The 16,578-nt window shown below is 51.9% G+C and overlaps 1 protein-coding gene across 2 annotated transcripts; it reads right to left on the bottom strand.

Moving 5' to 3' along the window:
* Nucleotides 1–294: 294 nt before the first annotated feature.
* Nucleotides 295–11,627, bottom strand: LOC120935810. 2 transcript variants are annotated; one of them, XM_040347871.1, is made up of 6 exons: nucleotides 11,457–11,627; nucleotides 8,433–8,540; nucleotides 5,656–5,739; nucleotides 5,419–5,553; nucleotides 4,214–4,744; nucleotides 295–885 (listed from the first exon to the last, which is right to left on the bottom strand). In XM_040347871.1, exons 2-6 carry the CDS (start codon nucleotides 8,464–8,466, stop codon nucleotides 329–331), a joined length of 1,341 nt encoding a protein of 446 aa, XP_040203805.1. In that variant the 5' UTR covers nucleotides 8,467–8,540; nucleotides 11,457–11,627; the 3' UTR covers nucleotides 295–328. The 2 variants fall into 2 exon arrangements, with proteins under 2 accessions (XP_040203805.1, XP_040203804.1); XM_040347870.1 differs by lacking the exon at nucleotides 11,457–11,627 and adding an exon at nucleotides 11,409–11,444.
* Nucleotides 11,628–16,578: the final 4,951 nt, after the last annotated feature.

Below are 16,578 nucleotides of genomic sequence, written 5' to 3'. Positions count from 1 at the left end.
TTGGTCTCTCCCCTGTATCCCTCCTCCGACACACACACATTGATCTCTCTCCTCTGTATCCCTCCTCCGACACACACACATTGGTCTCTCCTCTGTATCCCTCCTCCGACACACACACATTGGTCTCTCCCCTGTATCCCTCCTCCGACACACACACATTGGTCTCTCCTCTGTATCCCTCCTCCGACACACACACATTGGTCTCAACATGTAATGTTGTGTAGCTGTAGTGGAATCATTAGAGTGTAAGCTCCTCTGGTGCAGTCACACACTGAAATACAGGGGTTCCAATACTTTAACTTAAAACAATACATTTATTAGAATGAAGTCAGTAAGCGTCTCGTGATTTCCCCCGACTCTTCCTTGCTGGATTGGAAGCACTGTGTGGGCGTCGCCCTCTGCCACGGCCGGGTCTGCCACGCCCAATATGGCCACTAGCTGGCATACTGGTTGGTAGGGTAGAGGACTGACCAGCGGTCCCGGGCTGGCTGTCCGGCCGAGGTATGCTGCTGGCTACTTGCTGAATGATGTGAACCAGCTGCTGGAAGCCATTGTGCATGTTAGTAGAAAGGTTCCTCAGAATGACGTTTGTCTGCCTCAGCGTGGCGGTCTGGGCTTTCACGCAGGCTGAGAGATGGCGGAGCGAACGCTCTAGTGTTGTATCTGATTGGTTGGGGTCAGGATCGCTTTGTGATGGAACTGAGCTGGACTGCTGGGAGTCGCATTGGGCTTCAGAAATGTCCCCGTTTTCTTGGCTGTCCTGGTCACTAAACAAGTCATATTTCTCTGTGGAGGCCAGCGAGGTCTCCTCCGCCATGTCCTCCTTCCCCGGCGTGCTGTCCGCTTTCAGTCCGCCATCATTGAGGCTCCGCCTGATGGGAAGGGCTACGGCAAGAAGAGCAAGAGTTAGACTATGTTCATTACTAGAGGTCAACTGGAGACCAACAGCAGTGACACCAACCCTTCCTTCCCCTTCCACTGATATCTGAATGGAGACCCCCAGGAGTGACACCAACCTTTCCTTCCCCTTCCACTGATATCTGAGAGGAGACCACCAGGAGTGACTCCAACCCTTCCTTCCACTGATATCTGAATGGAGACCACCAGGAGTGACACCAACCCTTCCTTCCCCTTCCACTGATATCTGAGAGGAGACCACGGGGAGTGACACCAACCCTTCCTTCCCCTTCCACTGATATCTGAGAGGAGACCACCGGGAGTGACACCAACCCTTCTTTCCCCTTCCACTGATATCTGAGAGGAGACCACCAGGAGTGACACCAACCCCTTTGTGCCCCTTCCACTGATATCTGAATGGAGACCACCAGGAATGACACCAACCCTTCCTTCCCCTTCCACTGATATCTGAATGGAGACCACCAGGAATGACACCAACCCTTCCTTCCCCTTCCACTGATATCTGAGAGGAGACCACCGGGAGTGACACCAACCCTTCCTTCCACTGATATCTGAGAGGAGACCACCGGGAGTGACACCAACCCTTCCTTCCCCTTCCACTGATATCTGAGAGGAGACCACCGGGAGTGACACCAACCTTTCCTTCCCCTTCCACTGATATCTGAGAGGAGACCACCGGGAGTGACACCAACCCTTCCTTCCCCTCCCACTGATATCTGAGAGGAGACCACCAGGAGTGACACCAACCCTTCCTTCCCCTAATATCTGAGAGGAGACCACCAGGAGTGACACCAACCCTTCCTTCCCCTCCCACTGATATCTGAGAGGAGACCACCAGGAGTGACACCAACCCTTCCTTCCCCTAATATCTGAATGGAGACCACCAGGAGTGACACCAACCCTTCCTTCCCCTTCCACTGATATCTGAATGGAGACCACCAGGAGTGACACCAACCCTTCCACTGATATCTGAATGGAGACCACCAGGAGTGACACCAACCCTTCCTTCCCCTTCCACTGATATCTGAATGGAGACCACCAGGAGTGACACCAACCCTTCCTTCCCCTTCCACTGATATCTGAATGGAGACCACCAGGAATGACACCAACCCTTCCTTCCCCTTCCACTGATATCTGAATGGAGACCACCAGGAGTGACACCAACCCTTCCACTGATATCTGAATGGAGACCACCAGGAGTGACACCAACCCTTCCTTCCCCTTCCACTGATATCTGAATGGAGACCACCAGGAGTGACACCAACCCTTCCTTCCCCTTCCACTGATATCTGAATGGAGACCACCAGGAGTGACACCAACCCTTCCACTGATATCTGAATGGAGACCACCAGGAGTGACACCAACCCTTCCTTCCCCTTCCACTGATATCTGAGAGGAGACCACCAGGAGTGACACCAACCCTTCCTTCCCCTGATATCTGAGAGGAGACCACCAGGAGTGACACCAACCCTTCCTTCCCGTTCCACTGATATCTAAATGGAGACCACCAGGAGTGACACCAACCCTTCCACTGATATCTGAATGGAGACCACCAGGAGTGACACCAACCCTTCCTTCCACTTCCACTGATATCTGAGAGGAGACCACCAGGAGTGACACCAACCCCTTTGTGCCCCTTCCACTGATATCTGAGAGGAGACCACCACAAGTGACACCAACCCTTCCTTCCCCTTCCACTGATATCTGAATGGAGACCACCAGGAGTGACACCAACCCTTCCATTGATATCTGAATGGAGACCACCAGGAGTGACACCAACCCTTCCTTCCCCTCCCACTGATATCTGAGAGGAGACCACCAGGAGTGACACCAACCCTTCCTTCCCCTTCCACTGATATCTGAATGGAGACCACCAGGAGTGACACCAACCCTTCCTTCCCCTTCCACTGATATCTGAGAGGAGACCACCAGGAGTGACACCAACCCTTCCTTCCACTGATATCTGAATGGAGACCACCAGGAGTGACACCAACCCTTCCTTCCCCTTCCACTGATATCTGAGAGGAGACCACGGGGAGTGACACCAACCCTTCCTTCCCCTTCCACTGATATCTGAGAGGAGACCACCAGGAGTGACACCAACCCTTCCACTGATATCTGAATGGAGACCACCAGGAGTGACACCAACCCTTCCTTCCACTGATATCTGAGAGGAGACCACCGGGAGTGACACCAACCCTTCCTTCCACTGATATCTGAGAGGAGACCACCAGGAGTGACACCAACCCTTCCACTGATATCTGAGAGGAGACCACCAGGAGTGACACCAACCCTTCCTTCCCCTTCCACTGATATCTGAGAGGAGACCACCAGGAGTGACACCAACCCCTTTGTGCCCCTTCCACTGATATCTGAGAGGAGACCCCCGGGAGTGACACCAACCCTTCCTTCCACTGATATCTGAGAGGAGACCACCAGGAGTGACACCAACCCTTCCTTCCCCTTCCACTGATATCTGAGAGGAGACCACCAGGAGTGACACCAACCCTTCCTTCCCCTTCCACTGATATCTAAGAGGAGACCCCCGGGAGTGACACCAACCCTTCCTTCCCCTTCCACTGATATCTGAGAGGAGACCACCAGGAGTGACACCAACCCTTCCACTGATATCTGAGAGGAGACCCCCGGGAGTGACACCAACCCTTCCTTCCCCTTCCACTGATATCTGAGAGGAGACCACCAGGAGTGACACCAACCCTTCCTTCCCCTTCCACTGATATCTGAGAGGAGACCACCAGGAGTGACACCAACCCTTCCTTCCCCTTCCACTGATATCTGAGAGGAGACCACCAGGAGTGACACCAACCCTTCCTTCCCCTTCCACTGATATCTGAGAGGAGACCACCAGGAGTGACACCAACCCTTCCTTCCCCTTCCACTGATATCTGAGAGGAAACCACCAGGAGTGACACCAACCCTTCCACTGATATCTGAGAGGAGACCACCGGGAGTGACTCTAACCCCCTCTTCCCCTACCCCTGATATCTATGAGGAGACCACCAGGAGAGACTCGAACCCTCTTTTCCCCTACTTTAATATCTATGAGGAGACCACCAGGAGTGACACCAACCCTTCCTTCCCCTTCCACTGATATCTGAGAGGAGACCACCAGGAGTGACTCCAACCCCCTCTTCCCCTACCCCTGCTTTAATATCTATGAGGAGACCACCAGGAGAGACTCGAACCCTCTCTTCACCTACCCCTGCTTTAATATCTATGAGGAGACCACCAGGAGAGACTCGAACATTGATATGTGAGGGGGTTTCTCTCTCACCTTCACATGGGGTCAGTGTGTGGGCGGAGTCTTCCTCCTCGCTCATCGCCGGGGAGTCCACCTCTTCGTTCAGGCTGAGGGCCATCTTGCTGGACATGAGGCTCAGCATGTGCTTCTCGTAGGGCCAGAAGAAGACGTTGACTTGCTTGCCACCTCTCTGCTTGGCCAGTTTCTCCTTCACCTTCTTCTTGATGTCGGAGTATCTCTTCTTACACTGAGCCACGGTGCGGGTGTGGTGGGAGACGCTGTTCACCGCCGCCACAATGTCCCTCCAGATCTCCTTCTTCTCCGCCGCCGAGGTTCCCGTTATCAGTCTGCCCAGAATCTTCTCGTAATTCTCTGAGATCTTCCTCACCAGGACGTTGTTCTCCCGATCGCTGAACTTCACGTTCCTCAGCCGCTCCCGTTCCAGGAACCGCGCCGTTTCTCCGCGGGTCGGGCGGGACAGAACTGTCCCCGGGTGCCTGCGCCGCCGGTCGGCCATAAACCGGTTTGATGGGGCCACATACGCCAGGATCCCAGAGGACGCTCCTGTAGGAGATACATAGAGAAGGTTAGGAGATGGGATGTATAACCATTTTTACATGCGATTAGTGCCGGCGGCTATACCCGCTAGCAGTAATCATTGTGTTCCCTGCGCTCTCCGCTGGCAGAACACAACCGTGCTGCGGAAAGGAATTCCCCCATCAATACAGCCAGTCATTCATACCGGAAGGAAGCAATATCTTTTCCATCTCTATCAAGTTCTTTTACCTTGTTACGCAGGTCTTTTGACAGTTCTTTTCTGCTCCAGAATGTCTGTATATATATATGATGTAGATACATGTCCAGTCTATAGCTCTATGGTCTGTTTTATACAGAATGCGGTCACTCTATAGGGCAGTAATACCTCCGGTACACATTACTCACCCGGCTTGGTCCCGGACAGAAGGGTGCGGTCTCGGGGCAGCGGGGGTCCCCACCTGGACACCATATCCCCCAAATTTTCCCAAATGATTGAACAGTACTGACTGGCACAGTCAAGGCTTTGGATATCTTTTCTATCTCTATAAAGGTTTTTTACCTTGCTACGCAGGTCTTTTGGCAGTTCTTTTCTGCGGTCAGTCTATAGCTCTATGATGTATATCATGAAGGTGGAGCCAAGAACATAGAACTGTCAAAAGACCTGCGTAACAAGGAAATAGAACACGTTACACGTCACTCACCCGGCTCGGTCCTGGACAGAAGGATGCGGTCTCGGGGCAGCGGGGGCCCCCACCTGGACACGTCCTCCTCTGGCTCCACCTTCATGATGAGGTCAGGACCGGACTCCGGGCGCTCGTACTGGATGCGGTCACACTCTGTCATAGATGAAGAATGAAGAGGGGGGGGGACATGGAAAGGAACACCCCCCCCCGAGAATTACCCCTCAGCCGTCCCCCAATCTCTGCCTTTCCTCTTACCGGTTTTCATGCCGTCACTGAAACCACATCGCTCCGCCTCCGCCACCGACTCACATTTCACCACCGGGAGTTCTCCGTAATGTCCTGAGGAAGGGAAGATACACCGAGTACTGAGTGTACCTAATACCCGCTCCTACCCCCGAGTGTACCTTATATACCCCCGCTCCTACCCCGAGTGTACCTAATATACCCACTCCTCCCCCCGAGTGTACCCAATATACCCGCTCCTACCCCCGAGTGTACCCAATATACCCGCTCCTACCCCCGAGTGTACCCAATACCCCCGCTCCTACCCCCGAGTGTACCCAATATACCCGCTCCTACCCCTGAGTGTACCCAATACCCCCGCTCCTACCCCCGAGTGTACCCAATATACCCGCTCCTACCCCTGAGTGTACCCAATACCCCCGCTCCTACCCCCGAATGTACCCAATATACCCCCTCCTACCCCCGAGTGTAACCAATATACCCCCTCCTACCCCCGAGTGTACCTAATATACCCGCTCCTACCCCCGAGTGTACCCGATATACCCCCTCCTACCCCCGAGTGTACCCAATATACCCGCTCCTACCCCCGAGTGTACCTAATATACCCCCGCTCCTACCCCCGAGTGTACCTAATATACCCGCTCCTACCCCTGAGTGTACCCAATGTACCCGCTTCTACCCCCGAGTGTACCCAATACCCCCGCTTCTACCCCCAAGTGTACCCAATATATCCGCTCCTACCCCCAAGTGTACCCAATACCCCCGCTTCTACCCCCGAGTGTACCCAATATATCCGCTCCTACCCCCAAGTGTACCCAATACCCCCGCTTCTACCCCCGAGTGTACCAAATACCCCCGCTTCTACCCCCGAGTGTACCCAATACCCCCGCCCATTCCCCCGAGTGTACCCAATACCCCCGCTCCTACCCCCGAGTGTACCCAATACCCCCGCTTCTACCCCCGAGTGTACCAAATACCCCCGCTTCTACCCCCGAGTGTACCCAATACCCCCGCTCCTACCCCCGAGTGTACCCAATATATCCGCTCCTACCCCCGAGTGTACCCAATATATCCGCTCCTACCCCCGAGTGTACCCGATATACCCACCTCTACAATGCTAGGAACCTGCACATATCCTTGCATCAGCTTCCCCTGGGAACCTAAAATCTGCACACAGCCTCACATCAGATTCCCCTGGGATCCCACTGACAGACCCTCCCCATGCTGGGGGTCCTCCCGATACTGGGGGTCCTCCCCATACTGGGGGCCCTCCCCATGCTGGGGGTCCTCCCGATACTGGGGGTCCTCCCGATACTGGGGGTCCTCCCGATACTGGGGGCCCTCCCCATGCTGGGGGTCCTCCCCATGCTGGGGGTCCTCCCCATACTGGGGGCCCTCCCCATGCTGGGGGTCCTCCCCATACTGGGGGCCCTCCCCATGCTGGGGGTCCTCCCCATGCTGGGGGTCCTCCCCATACTGGGGGTCCTCCCGATACTGGGGGTCCTCCCGATACTGGGGGTCCTCCTGCTATAGTCTGTTTATTAAGGTGTTACGAGTGTCTCTGTCCCGTTGTGTGACGCCTCCTAGGGGTGCATTCCCATGGTTGACTCACCTATTGTTTCTGTCTGTCTGATCATCTCTCGGAGATGTGATTGGTATTGTGACCCCTGCACCTTGTGTTTATAATAATGTGGGGGGGGCTGGGTGTCGGATGGTCTGGGCCCCCTCCCCCCGGACTATTCAAGGCTTGTTGGTAATCCGTGTACTGTGTATGCTGGCTGTTCCTCAGATGTGCTACTTGTCAAGGATCGTGTGATCGATCTCTTATCTGATCTTCTGTGCTATCTGGTGTATTCTGGGGGAGTTTACCAGAGTTCCAGTGCTCACCTGAGCTAGTGTCGTCTAGTCCTGGGTGCTCGGCTATAATACCCGATTCCTGGGTCCAGACCGGAGGAAGCTTTATATATTGATGGAGACACCCAAACCTGGGAGCTGGAAGGTCCGTCACACCCACACTATCCTGATTGCTTGTCTGTCCAACTCCACCCACAACTCCCAACTCCACCCACAACTCCCAACTCCACCCACAACTCCACCCACAACTCCCAACTCCACCCACACAACTCCCAACTCCACCCGCAAATCCACCCACAACTCCCAACTCCACCCACACAACTCCCAACTCCACCCACACAACTCCCAACTCCCCCCACAACTCCCAACTCCACAACTCCCAACTCCCCCCACAACTCCCAACTCCCCCCACAACTCCACCTACAACTCCACCCGCAACTCCCAACTCCACCCACAACTCCACCTACAACTCCACCCGCAACTCCCAACTCCACCCACAACTCCCAACTCCACCCACAACTCCCCGTACAACTCCACCTACAACTCCCAACCCACAACTCCCCGTACAACTCTACCTACAACTCCCAACTCCACACCCACAACTCCCAACTCCACCCACAACTCCCAACTCCACCCACAACTCCCAACGTTATAACGGCCTGCAACATGGCTAAATGTATTTGGTGTCTATTAGTAAGAAGAAGAGTGTGTGGGAGGAGCCTAACCAGACTGTGGGAGGAGCCCTAACCTGGTGGAAACCAGACTGTGGGAGGAGCCTAACCAGACTGTGGGGAGGAGCCCTAACCTGGTGGAAACCAGACTGTGGGAGGAGCCTAACCAGACTGTGGGGAGGAGCCCTAACCTGGTTGAGACAGACTGTGGGAGGAGCCCTAACCTGGTTGTGGTCAGAGGAAACCTCCAGCCTCAGTGCTCACCTATAGGACCCGAGAAGGGGAACCGTTCTTCCATCCTGATCACCAATATCAGGAATAAGGAGGAGAGCCAGGACCTGGGATCAGAGGAGGGGGGAGGGGCCACCAAACCTGTACAACATGAGAGAGAGGATTCAATACACGTCATCTACCACAAGAGGGCGATCAGTGCAATACAGAATAGAACATCTAAATATGGAGCACACTACACCACCCCTTCCCCCACACTACACCCCCCATACTGACCACACTATACACCCCCCATACTGACCACACTACACCCCCCACCATACTGATCACACTACACCCCCCATACTGACCACACTATACACCCCCCATACTGACCACACTACACCCCCCACCATACTGATCACACTACACCCCCACCATACTGACCACACTACACCCCCACCATACTGATCACACTACACCCCCACCATACTGATCACACTACACCCCCACCATACTGACCACACTACACCCCCACCATACTGATCACACTACACCCCCACCATACTGACCACACTACACCCCCACCATACTGACCACACTACACCCCCACCATACTGACCACACTATACCCCCCCCATACTGACCACACTACACCCCCACCATACTGATCACACTACACCCCCCACCATACTGACCACACTATACCCCCCCCATACTGACCACACTACACCCCCACCATACTGACCACACTACACCCCCACCATACTGATCACACTACACCCCCACCATACTGATCACACTACACCCCCACCATACTGACCACACTACACCCCCACCATACTGATCACACTACACCCCCACCATACTGACCACACTACACCCCCACCATACTGACCACACTACACCCCCACCATACTGACCACACTATACCCCCCCCATACTGACCACACTACACCCCCACCATACTGATCACACTACACCCCCCCATACTGACCACACTACACCCCCACCATACTGACCACACTACACCCCCCACCATACTGACCACACTACACCCCCACCATACTGACCACACTATACCCCCCCCATACTGACCACACTACACCCCCCACCATACTGACCACACTACACCCCCACCATACTGACCACACTACACCCCCCACCATACTGACCACACTACACCCCCACCATACTGACCACACTACACCCCCACCATACTGACCACACTACACCCCCACCATACTGACCACACTACACCCCCACCATACTGACCACACTATACCCCCCCCATACTGACCACACTACACCCCCCACCATACTGAACACACTACACCACCTCCCCCATACTAACTACAATCCATCATATTGACCACACTACACCCCCCCCCCATACTGACCACACTATACACCCCCCCATACTGACCACAATCCAGCATATTGACCACACTACACCCCCCTCTTCACCCCCACTGAGCACACTACACCCCCCCACACTGACCACACTACACCTCCCCCCCAATACTGACCACACAGACATTAATAAACAATGTACAGTGCACACCCCAATATTATATATATATATATATTATATATATATATATATATATATATATATATACACATACAATATCTAACACAAGTAAGTACACCCCTTGGTGACATTTCTTGTGTCTTTTCATGTGACAGCACTGAAGAAATGTCACTCTGTATCTACAATGTTGTGTAGTGAGTGTACAGCTTGTATAACAGTGTAAATTTGCTGCCCCCTCAAAATAACTCAACACGCAGCCATTAATGTCTAAACCGCTGGCAACAAAAGTCAGGACACCCCCTAAGTGAAAATCTCCAAATCGGGCGCCCAATGAGCCAATTTTCCCTCCCCCCGGTGTCATGTGACTGGTTAGTGTTACAAGGTCTCAGGTGTGATACATTTGGTGTTATCGCTCTCACTCTCTCATACTGGTCACTGGAAGGACAACATGGCCCCTCATGGCAAAGATCTCTCTGAGGATCTGATATAAAGAATTGTGTCTCTACATAAAGATGGCCGAGGATATAAGAAGATCGCCAAGACCCTGAAACTGATCTGCAGCGCGGGGGCCGAGACAAGACCGCCCAGCGGTATAACAGGACGGGTTCCCCTCAGAACAGGCCTCGCCATGGTCCCCCAAAGAAGCTGAGGTCACGTGATCAGCGTCATATCCAGAGGTTTGGGAAATAGACGTATGAGTGCTGCGGGGGGGGGGGGGGGGGGGGGTCAGCCTGTCGGTGCTCAGACCATACGCCGCACACTGCATCAAATTGGTCTCCAAGAAGGAAGCCTCTTCTAAAGATGATGCACAAGAATATTCACACACATGTGACTGAGGGGGGTGTACTCACTTTTGTCAGATACGGTATATTTTATTATACAGGGTATTGTATATATACACAGTATATATATATATATAATCATACACACCTATACACTGTATATACATTATATATCACACACACTGTATATACATCACTCACATCCCATATACATACACAGTATATATATATATATACACACACACATAACACACAGTATATATATATATACACACATACATAACACACAGTATATATATATATACACACATACATAACACACAGTATATATATATATACACACATACATAACACACAGTATATATATATATACACACATACATAACACACAGTATATATATATATACACATACATAACACACAGTATATATATATATACACACATACATAACACACAGTATATATATATATACACATACATAACACACACTGTATATACATCACTCACATCCCATATACATACACAGTATATATATATATATACACACACACACACATAACACACAGTATATATATATATACACACATACATAACACACAGTATATATATATACACACATAACACACAGTATATATATACACATACAATCTATACAGACAGTGCTCACCCCTCTATACTACATATATAATACACACACTGTATATATACCTTACCTACATCCCACATACACAGTATATACTGTATATACACACAGGACTGACCACAGACGCCTCCTCTTCTCTTCCCTGTATGGGGAGATCACACTGCATGCCGGGAAATGTAGTCTTCTACACCAGGAAATACATCGCATCCCATCCACCTCCGCACTACATCTCCCACAGTGCACTTCACCTCTTTCCTGTGTCATCCTACTCTCTGTATGGTTGGAGCTACGATCACGTGACGTCGCCGCCCGCGGAGGTCGGCCATCTTGTTGGCTGGAAAACGTCTTTATTATTTATATTGATTCACATTCTGTTATCATCCCCGCCCCACCGCACTACATTCCCCACAATGCATCTCACCTCCTTCCTGTGTGTCATTCAACTTTATATATACAGTATGAATGGTGTCTCGTCACATTCGGCTCCCTGTCACAGGTTTTACTCCGGAAGTGACGTTCCGTCGCCGCCATCTTGCTGCACCCAACACTCCTCCTGCACAGTAATTAGAAAGAATGTTCAGAATGTGACAACACACCGCTCCCTATCACAGAAGTCTCCGGAAGTGACGGTTTTTTCGCCGCCATCTTGCTACACCCCACACTCATACACAGTAAAGATAGAGTGAGAAGGGGGAGGCGGACATCTTGTTACACCCACTGGAGTTTTAGATTTCACACTTATTTTCAACACAAAACAGAGCTTATATGCTTAAATACAGGATTTGGAAATCCGACGGACTGTTTTTTAGATGTTACATTTTAAAGCGGGAGTTCACCCAATTCGTTTTTTTTTTATCTTTTCCCCTTAGATTCCTGCTCGTTTTGTCTAGGGGAATCGGCTAGTTGTTTTAAAATATGAGCCGTACTTAGCGTTTACGAGATGAACAGACAGATATCTCACCGCTCCAGGTGAGCCCCGTGAGCAATCAAGGGTTGTTGAACCACCAAGGTGCCGGCAATGCTGATGTTAGCAAATGAATGGACGAAAACTGGACAGCCGCACTCCAAAATCACTTAAAAAAGTTGTCTTTTTATTTTTCAACTGCACAAACAGTCACTGCAAACCAACAAGATACAGTATGGCCGACGCGTTTTCAAGATGCATCTTCTCCGCCGCTTCCGGGTATGGGTCTTCGGGAGCGGGCGTTCCTTCTTGATTGACAGTCTTCCGACCGTCGCATCCATCGCGTCACTCGTAGCCGAAAGAAGCCGAATGTCGGTGCGGCTCTATACTGCGCCTGCGCACCGACGTTCGGCTTCTTTCGGAAAATCGTGACGCGATGGATGCGACCGTCGGAAGCCTCTCGGAAGACTGTCAATCAAGAAGGAACGCCCGCTCCCGAAGACCCATACCCGGAAGCGGCGGAGAGGATGCATCTCGTAAACGGTAAGTACGGATCATATTATAAAACCACTAGCCGATTCCCCTAGACAAAACGAGCATCCATCTATGGGGGAAAATGTATCATGTGCGGGTGAACCTCCGCTTTAAAAGCCGCAGCAAACCTGCTGACCTCACATGGCTGCTAATGTGACAGAACACCTCTGATTGTCACATGTAAACAGCCCGTCAGATTTAAAAACTCTTGGCCAGATTCAGGTAGAGCCGCGTATCTTTAGTTCGGCATAGCGTATCCCATTTGCACTAAGCCGACGTAACATAGAGAGGCAAGGCCAGTGGGGTAGATTCATGTACGAATTGCGCCCTCTTACGGAGGCGCAGCGTACCGTTTTAACACTGCGCCTCCGTAAATTACCTGCGCTACGCTTCATTCATGAAGCAGTAGCTCCGTAATTTGCGTGTGAGCTCCTTAAAACGGCCAGACGTAAGGGCGCGTAATTTAAATGATTCCGTAGGGGGCGTGGATCATTTAAATTAGGCGCGTTCCCGCGCCCGAACGTAGTGCGCATGCTCCGTCGGGAAACTTTCCCGACGTGCATTGCGGCAAATGACGTCACAAGGACGTCATTTGCTTTAATGTGAACGTAAATGGCGTCCAGCGCCATTCACGATTCACTTACGCAAACGACATAATTTTTTTAAATCGCGACGCGGGAACGACGGGTATACGTAGCATTGGCTGCCCCTGCTAATAGCAGGAGCAGCCTTACGCGGAAACCGACAAACGCAAACAACGTAAACTGCGTACGCAGGGCTCGCGTAGGGTTGTGAATCGGCGTGAGTATGCAATTTGCATACTCTACGCTGACCACTACGGGAACGCCACCTAGCGGCCATCAGAAGAATGCAGCCTACGATACGACGGCATAAGAGCCTTATACCAGTCATATCTTAGGCTGCAGTCGGCGTATCGAGCTTCCTGAATCAGGAGCAGTCGATACGCCGGCGCAAGTAAGCAATTGCGCTGCGTAACTATGGTTACGCAGACGCAATTGCTTACTGAATCTACCCTAGTATTCACAAAGCACTTGCTCCGCAAGTTACGTCGGCGTAGCGCAAATGGGCCAGCGTACCCCCGCCTAATTCAAAGTAGGCATGTAGTGGGCGGGCTACCGTGACCCCATGCAAATGAAGGCCGTTCGTACGGCGCATGCGCGAGCATGCTCAGAATCACGTTGCAAATACTCAATGCTTTCGCCGTGAACGTAACCTACGCCCAGCCCCATTCACGTACGGCTTACGCAAACGGCGTAAAATACGACGGCACTTTCGACGTCCATACCTTGCATGGGCTGCGCCATCTTTTTGGTGGTTTATCTTTACGCCGGAAAAAACGCCTTACGTAAACGGCGTAGCTTACTGCGACGGGCGTACGTACGTTCGTGAATAGGCGTATCTTGCTCATTTACATATCCGACGCGTAAATCAACGTAAACGCCCCTAGCGGCCAGCGTAAATAGGCACCCAAGATACGACGGCGTAGGAGACTTACCTCGGTTGTATCTTGGCAACAGTGAGGTGTATGTCATTTTAAGAATGCGCGCAAAAGATACGACGGCGCACATTCGGACTTACGACGGAGTATCTACTGATACGTCGGCGTAAGTCTACCTGAATCCGGCTAACTGTATTTAACCACTTGAGAGCCACGCTATAGATGAAAGACGTCCACAGCGCGGCTCTCAAGTGCCGGGTGGACGTCCTTTTATGTGCATTACCCGCGTGTGCCACTGGGGGCGCGCAGCGGGTAAACACTGTGCCTGGCGCATCACTCAGAAGCCGATGCGTGAGCCTGGTGGCCGTGATGTCCGCCGGGTACACGCGATCGTCGGTTACACAGCAGGACGTGGAGCTCTGTGTGTAATGATGGGGTGTAAACACAGAGCTCCACGTCCTGTCAGAGGAGAGGAGACGGATCTGTGTTCCTTGTACATAGAGACACAGCATCGGTCCCCTCCCCCAGTCACCCCCCTCCCCCCACACAGTTAGAACACACCCAGGGAATACATTTAACCCCTTCCTCACCCCCTAGTGTTAACCCCTTCCCTGCCAGTCACATTTATACAGTAATTGGTGCATTTTTATAGCACTGATCGCTGTATAAATGTGAATGGTCCCAAAATTGTGTCAAAAGTGTCCGATACGTCCGCCGCAATATCGCAGCCCTGACAAAAAAAAAAACGCAGATTGCCGCCATTACAAGTAAAAAAAAAAAAAATCATAAATCTATCCCCTATTTTGTAGACGCTATAATTTTTGCGCAAACCGATCAATAAACGCTTATTGCGTTTTTTTTTTTTTAACAAAAATATGTAGAAGAATACTTATCGGCCTTAACCGAGGGAAATTTTTATTTTTTTTAATTGGGATATTATTATAACAAAAAGTAAAAAATATTGTGGTTTTTTTCCAAATTTTCTGTCTTTTTTTGTTTATAGCGCAAAAAATAAAAACCGCAGAGATGATCAAACACCACCAAAAGAAATCTCTATTTGTGGGGAAAAAATTATAACAATATAATTTGGGTGCAGTATTGTATGACCGCGCAATTGTCATTCAAAATGCGTCGGCGCTGAAAGCTGAAAATCGGTCTGGGCACCAAGGGGGTTTAAGTGCCCCCCGGTAATGAAGGGGTTAAGCACATTTCCTCTTCATCCCCACAATGCATCTCACCTCCTTCCTGTGTCATCCAACTTTATATATAGTCACGTGACGCCGCCGCCCGCAGAGGTCGGCCATCTTGTTGGTTGGAAACGTCTTTATTATTTATATGGATTCACATTTTCTTCTGTCTCTATTATATATCATCCCCCCTCCTCCTCCATTATTATACAGAGGGCGGGGCATGGAGATAAATAGACAGAAAGGGGCGGGGTCTGGAGAAATCTAAGCTCCTCCTTTAAGCGGTTTTATTCGATGTGGCTGTGGGCGGAGTCGTTTTCATAGGAGGCGGGGACGGATTAGGTTGGTAGAACAGAAGGAGGCGTGTTTGTTACGCTGTGGGAGGAGTTCGATCAGTAAGGGGCGGGGTCGCTATGGGAAATATGATGGAAAGGCGTGTCCCGGGCGGGGCGGAGATCGGGGTAGTATCTGTAGTTAGTAGATGAAAAGAAGGCGTGTCTCCGGATCGGTGGGAGGAGTCGGGTTAGTATGGCGGCGGATGGGAGGAAGGCGTGTCTCCGGAGCGGTGGGAGGAGTCGGGTTAGTATGGCGGCGGATGGGAGGAAGGCGTGTCTCCGGAGCGGTGGGAGGAGTCGGGTTAGTATGGCGGCGGATGGGAGGAAGGCGTGTCTCCGGAGCGGTGGGAGGAGTCGGGTTAGTATGGCGGCGGATGGGAGGAAGGCGTGTCTCCGGAGCGGTGGGAGGAGTCGGGTTAGTATGGCGCCGGATGGGAGGAAGGCGTGTCTCCGGAGCGGTGGAGGAGTCGGGTTAGTATGGCGGCGGATGGGAGGAAGGCGTGTCTCCGGAGCGGTGGGAGGAGTCGGGTTAGTATGGCGGCGGATGGGAGGAAGGCGTGTCTCCGGAGCGGTGGGAGGAGTCGGGTTAGTATGGCGGCGGATGGGAGGAAGGCGTGTCTCCGGAGCGGTGGGAGGAGTCGGGTTAGTATGGCGCCGGATGGGAGGAAGGCGTGTCTCCGGAGCGGTGGGAGGAGTCGGGTTAGTATGGCGGCGGATGGGAGGAAGGCGTGTCTCCGGAGCGGTGGGAGGAGTCGGGTTAGTATGACGGCGGATGGGAGGAAGGCGTGTCTCCGGAGTCGGTGGATGGGAGGGATGTCCCG

The sequence above is a fragment of the Rana temporaria genome, chromosome 4, assembly GCF_905171775.1.
Source record: "Rana temporaria chromosome 4, aRanTem1.1, whole genome shotgun sequence".
Classification (NCBI taxonomy): Eukaryota; Metazoa; Chordata; class Amphibia; order Anura; family Ranidae; genus Rana; species Rana temporaria.
The sequence above is the reverse complement of the archived record's forward strand: the minus strand, read 5'-3'. Positions and strand labels throughout refer to the sequence as shown.

Coding starts and splice junctions, on each gene's coding strand:
- LOC120935810 (XM_040347870.1), bottom strand. Junction 5,554..5,655: donor CAGTGACGGCATGAAAACCG/GTAAGAGGAAAG, acceptor CATCTATGACAG/AGTGTGACCGCATCCAGTAC. Junction 886..4,213: donor CACACTGACCCCATGTGAAG/GTGAGAGAGAAA, acceptor TTCTTGCCGTAG/CCCTTCCCATCAGGCGGAGC.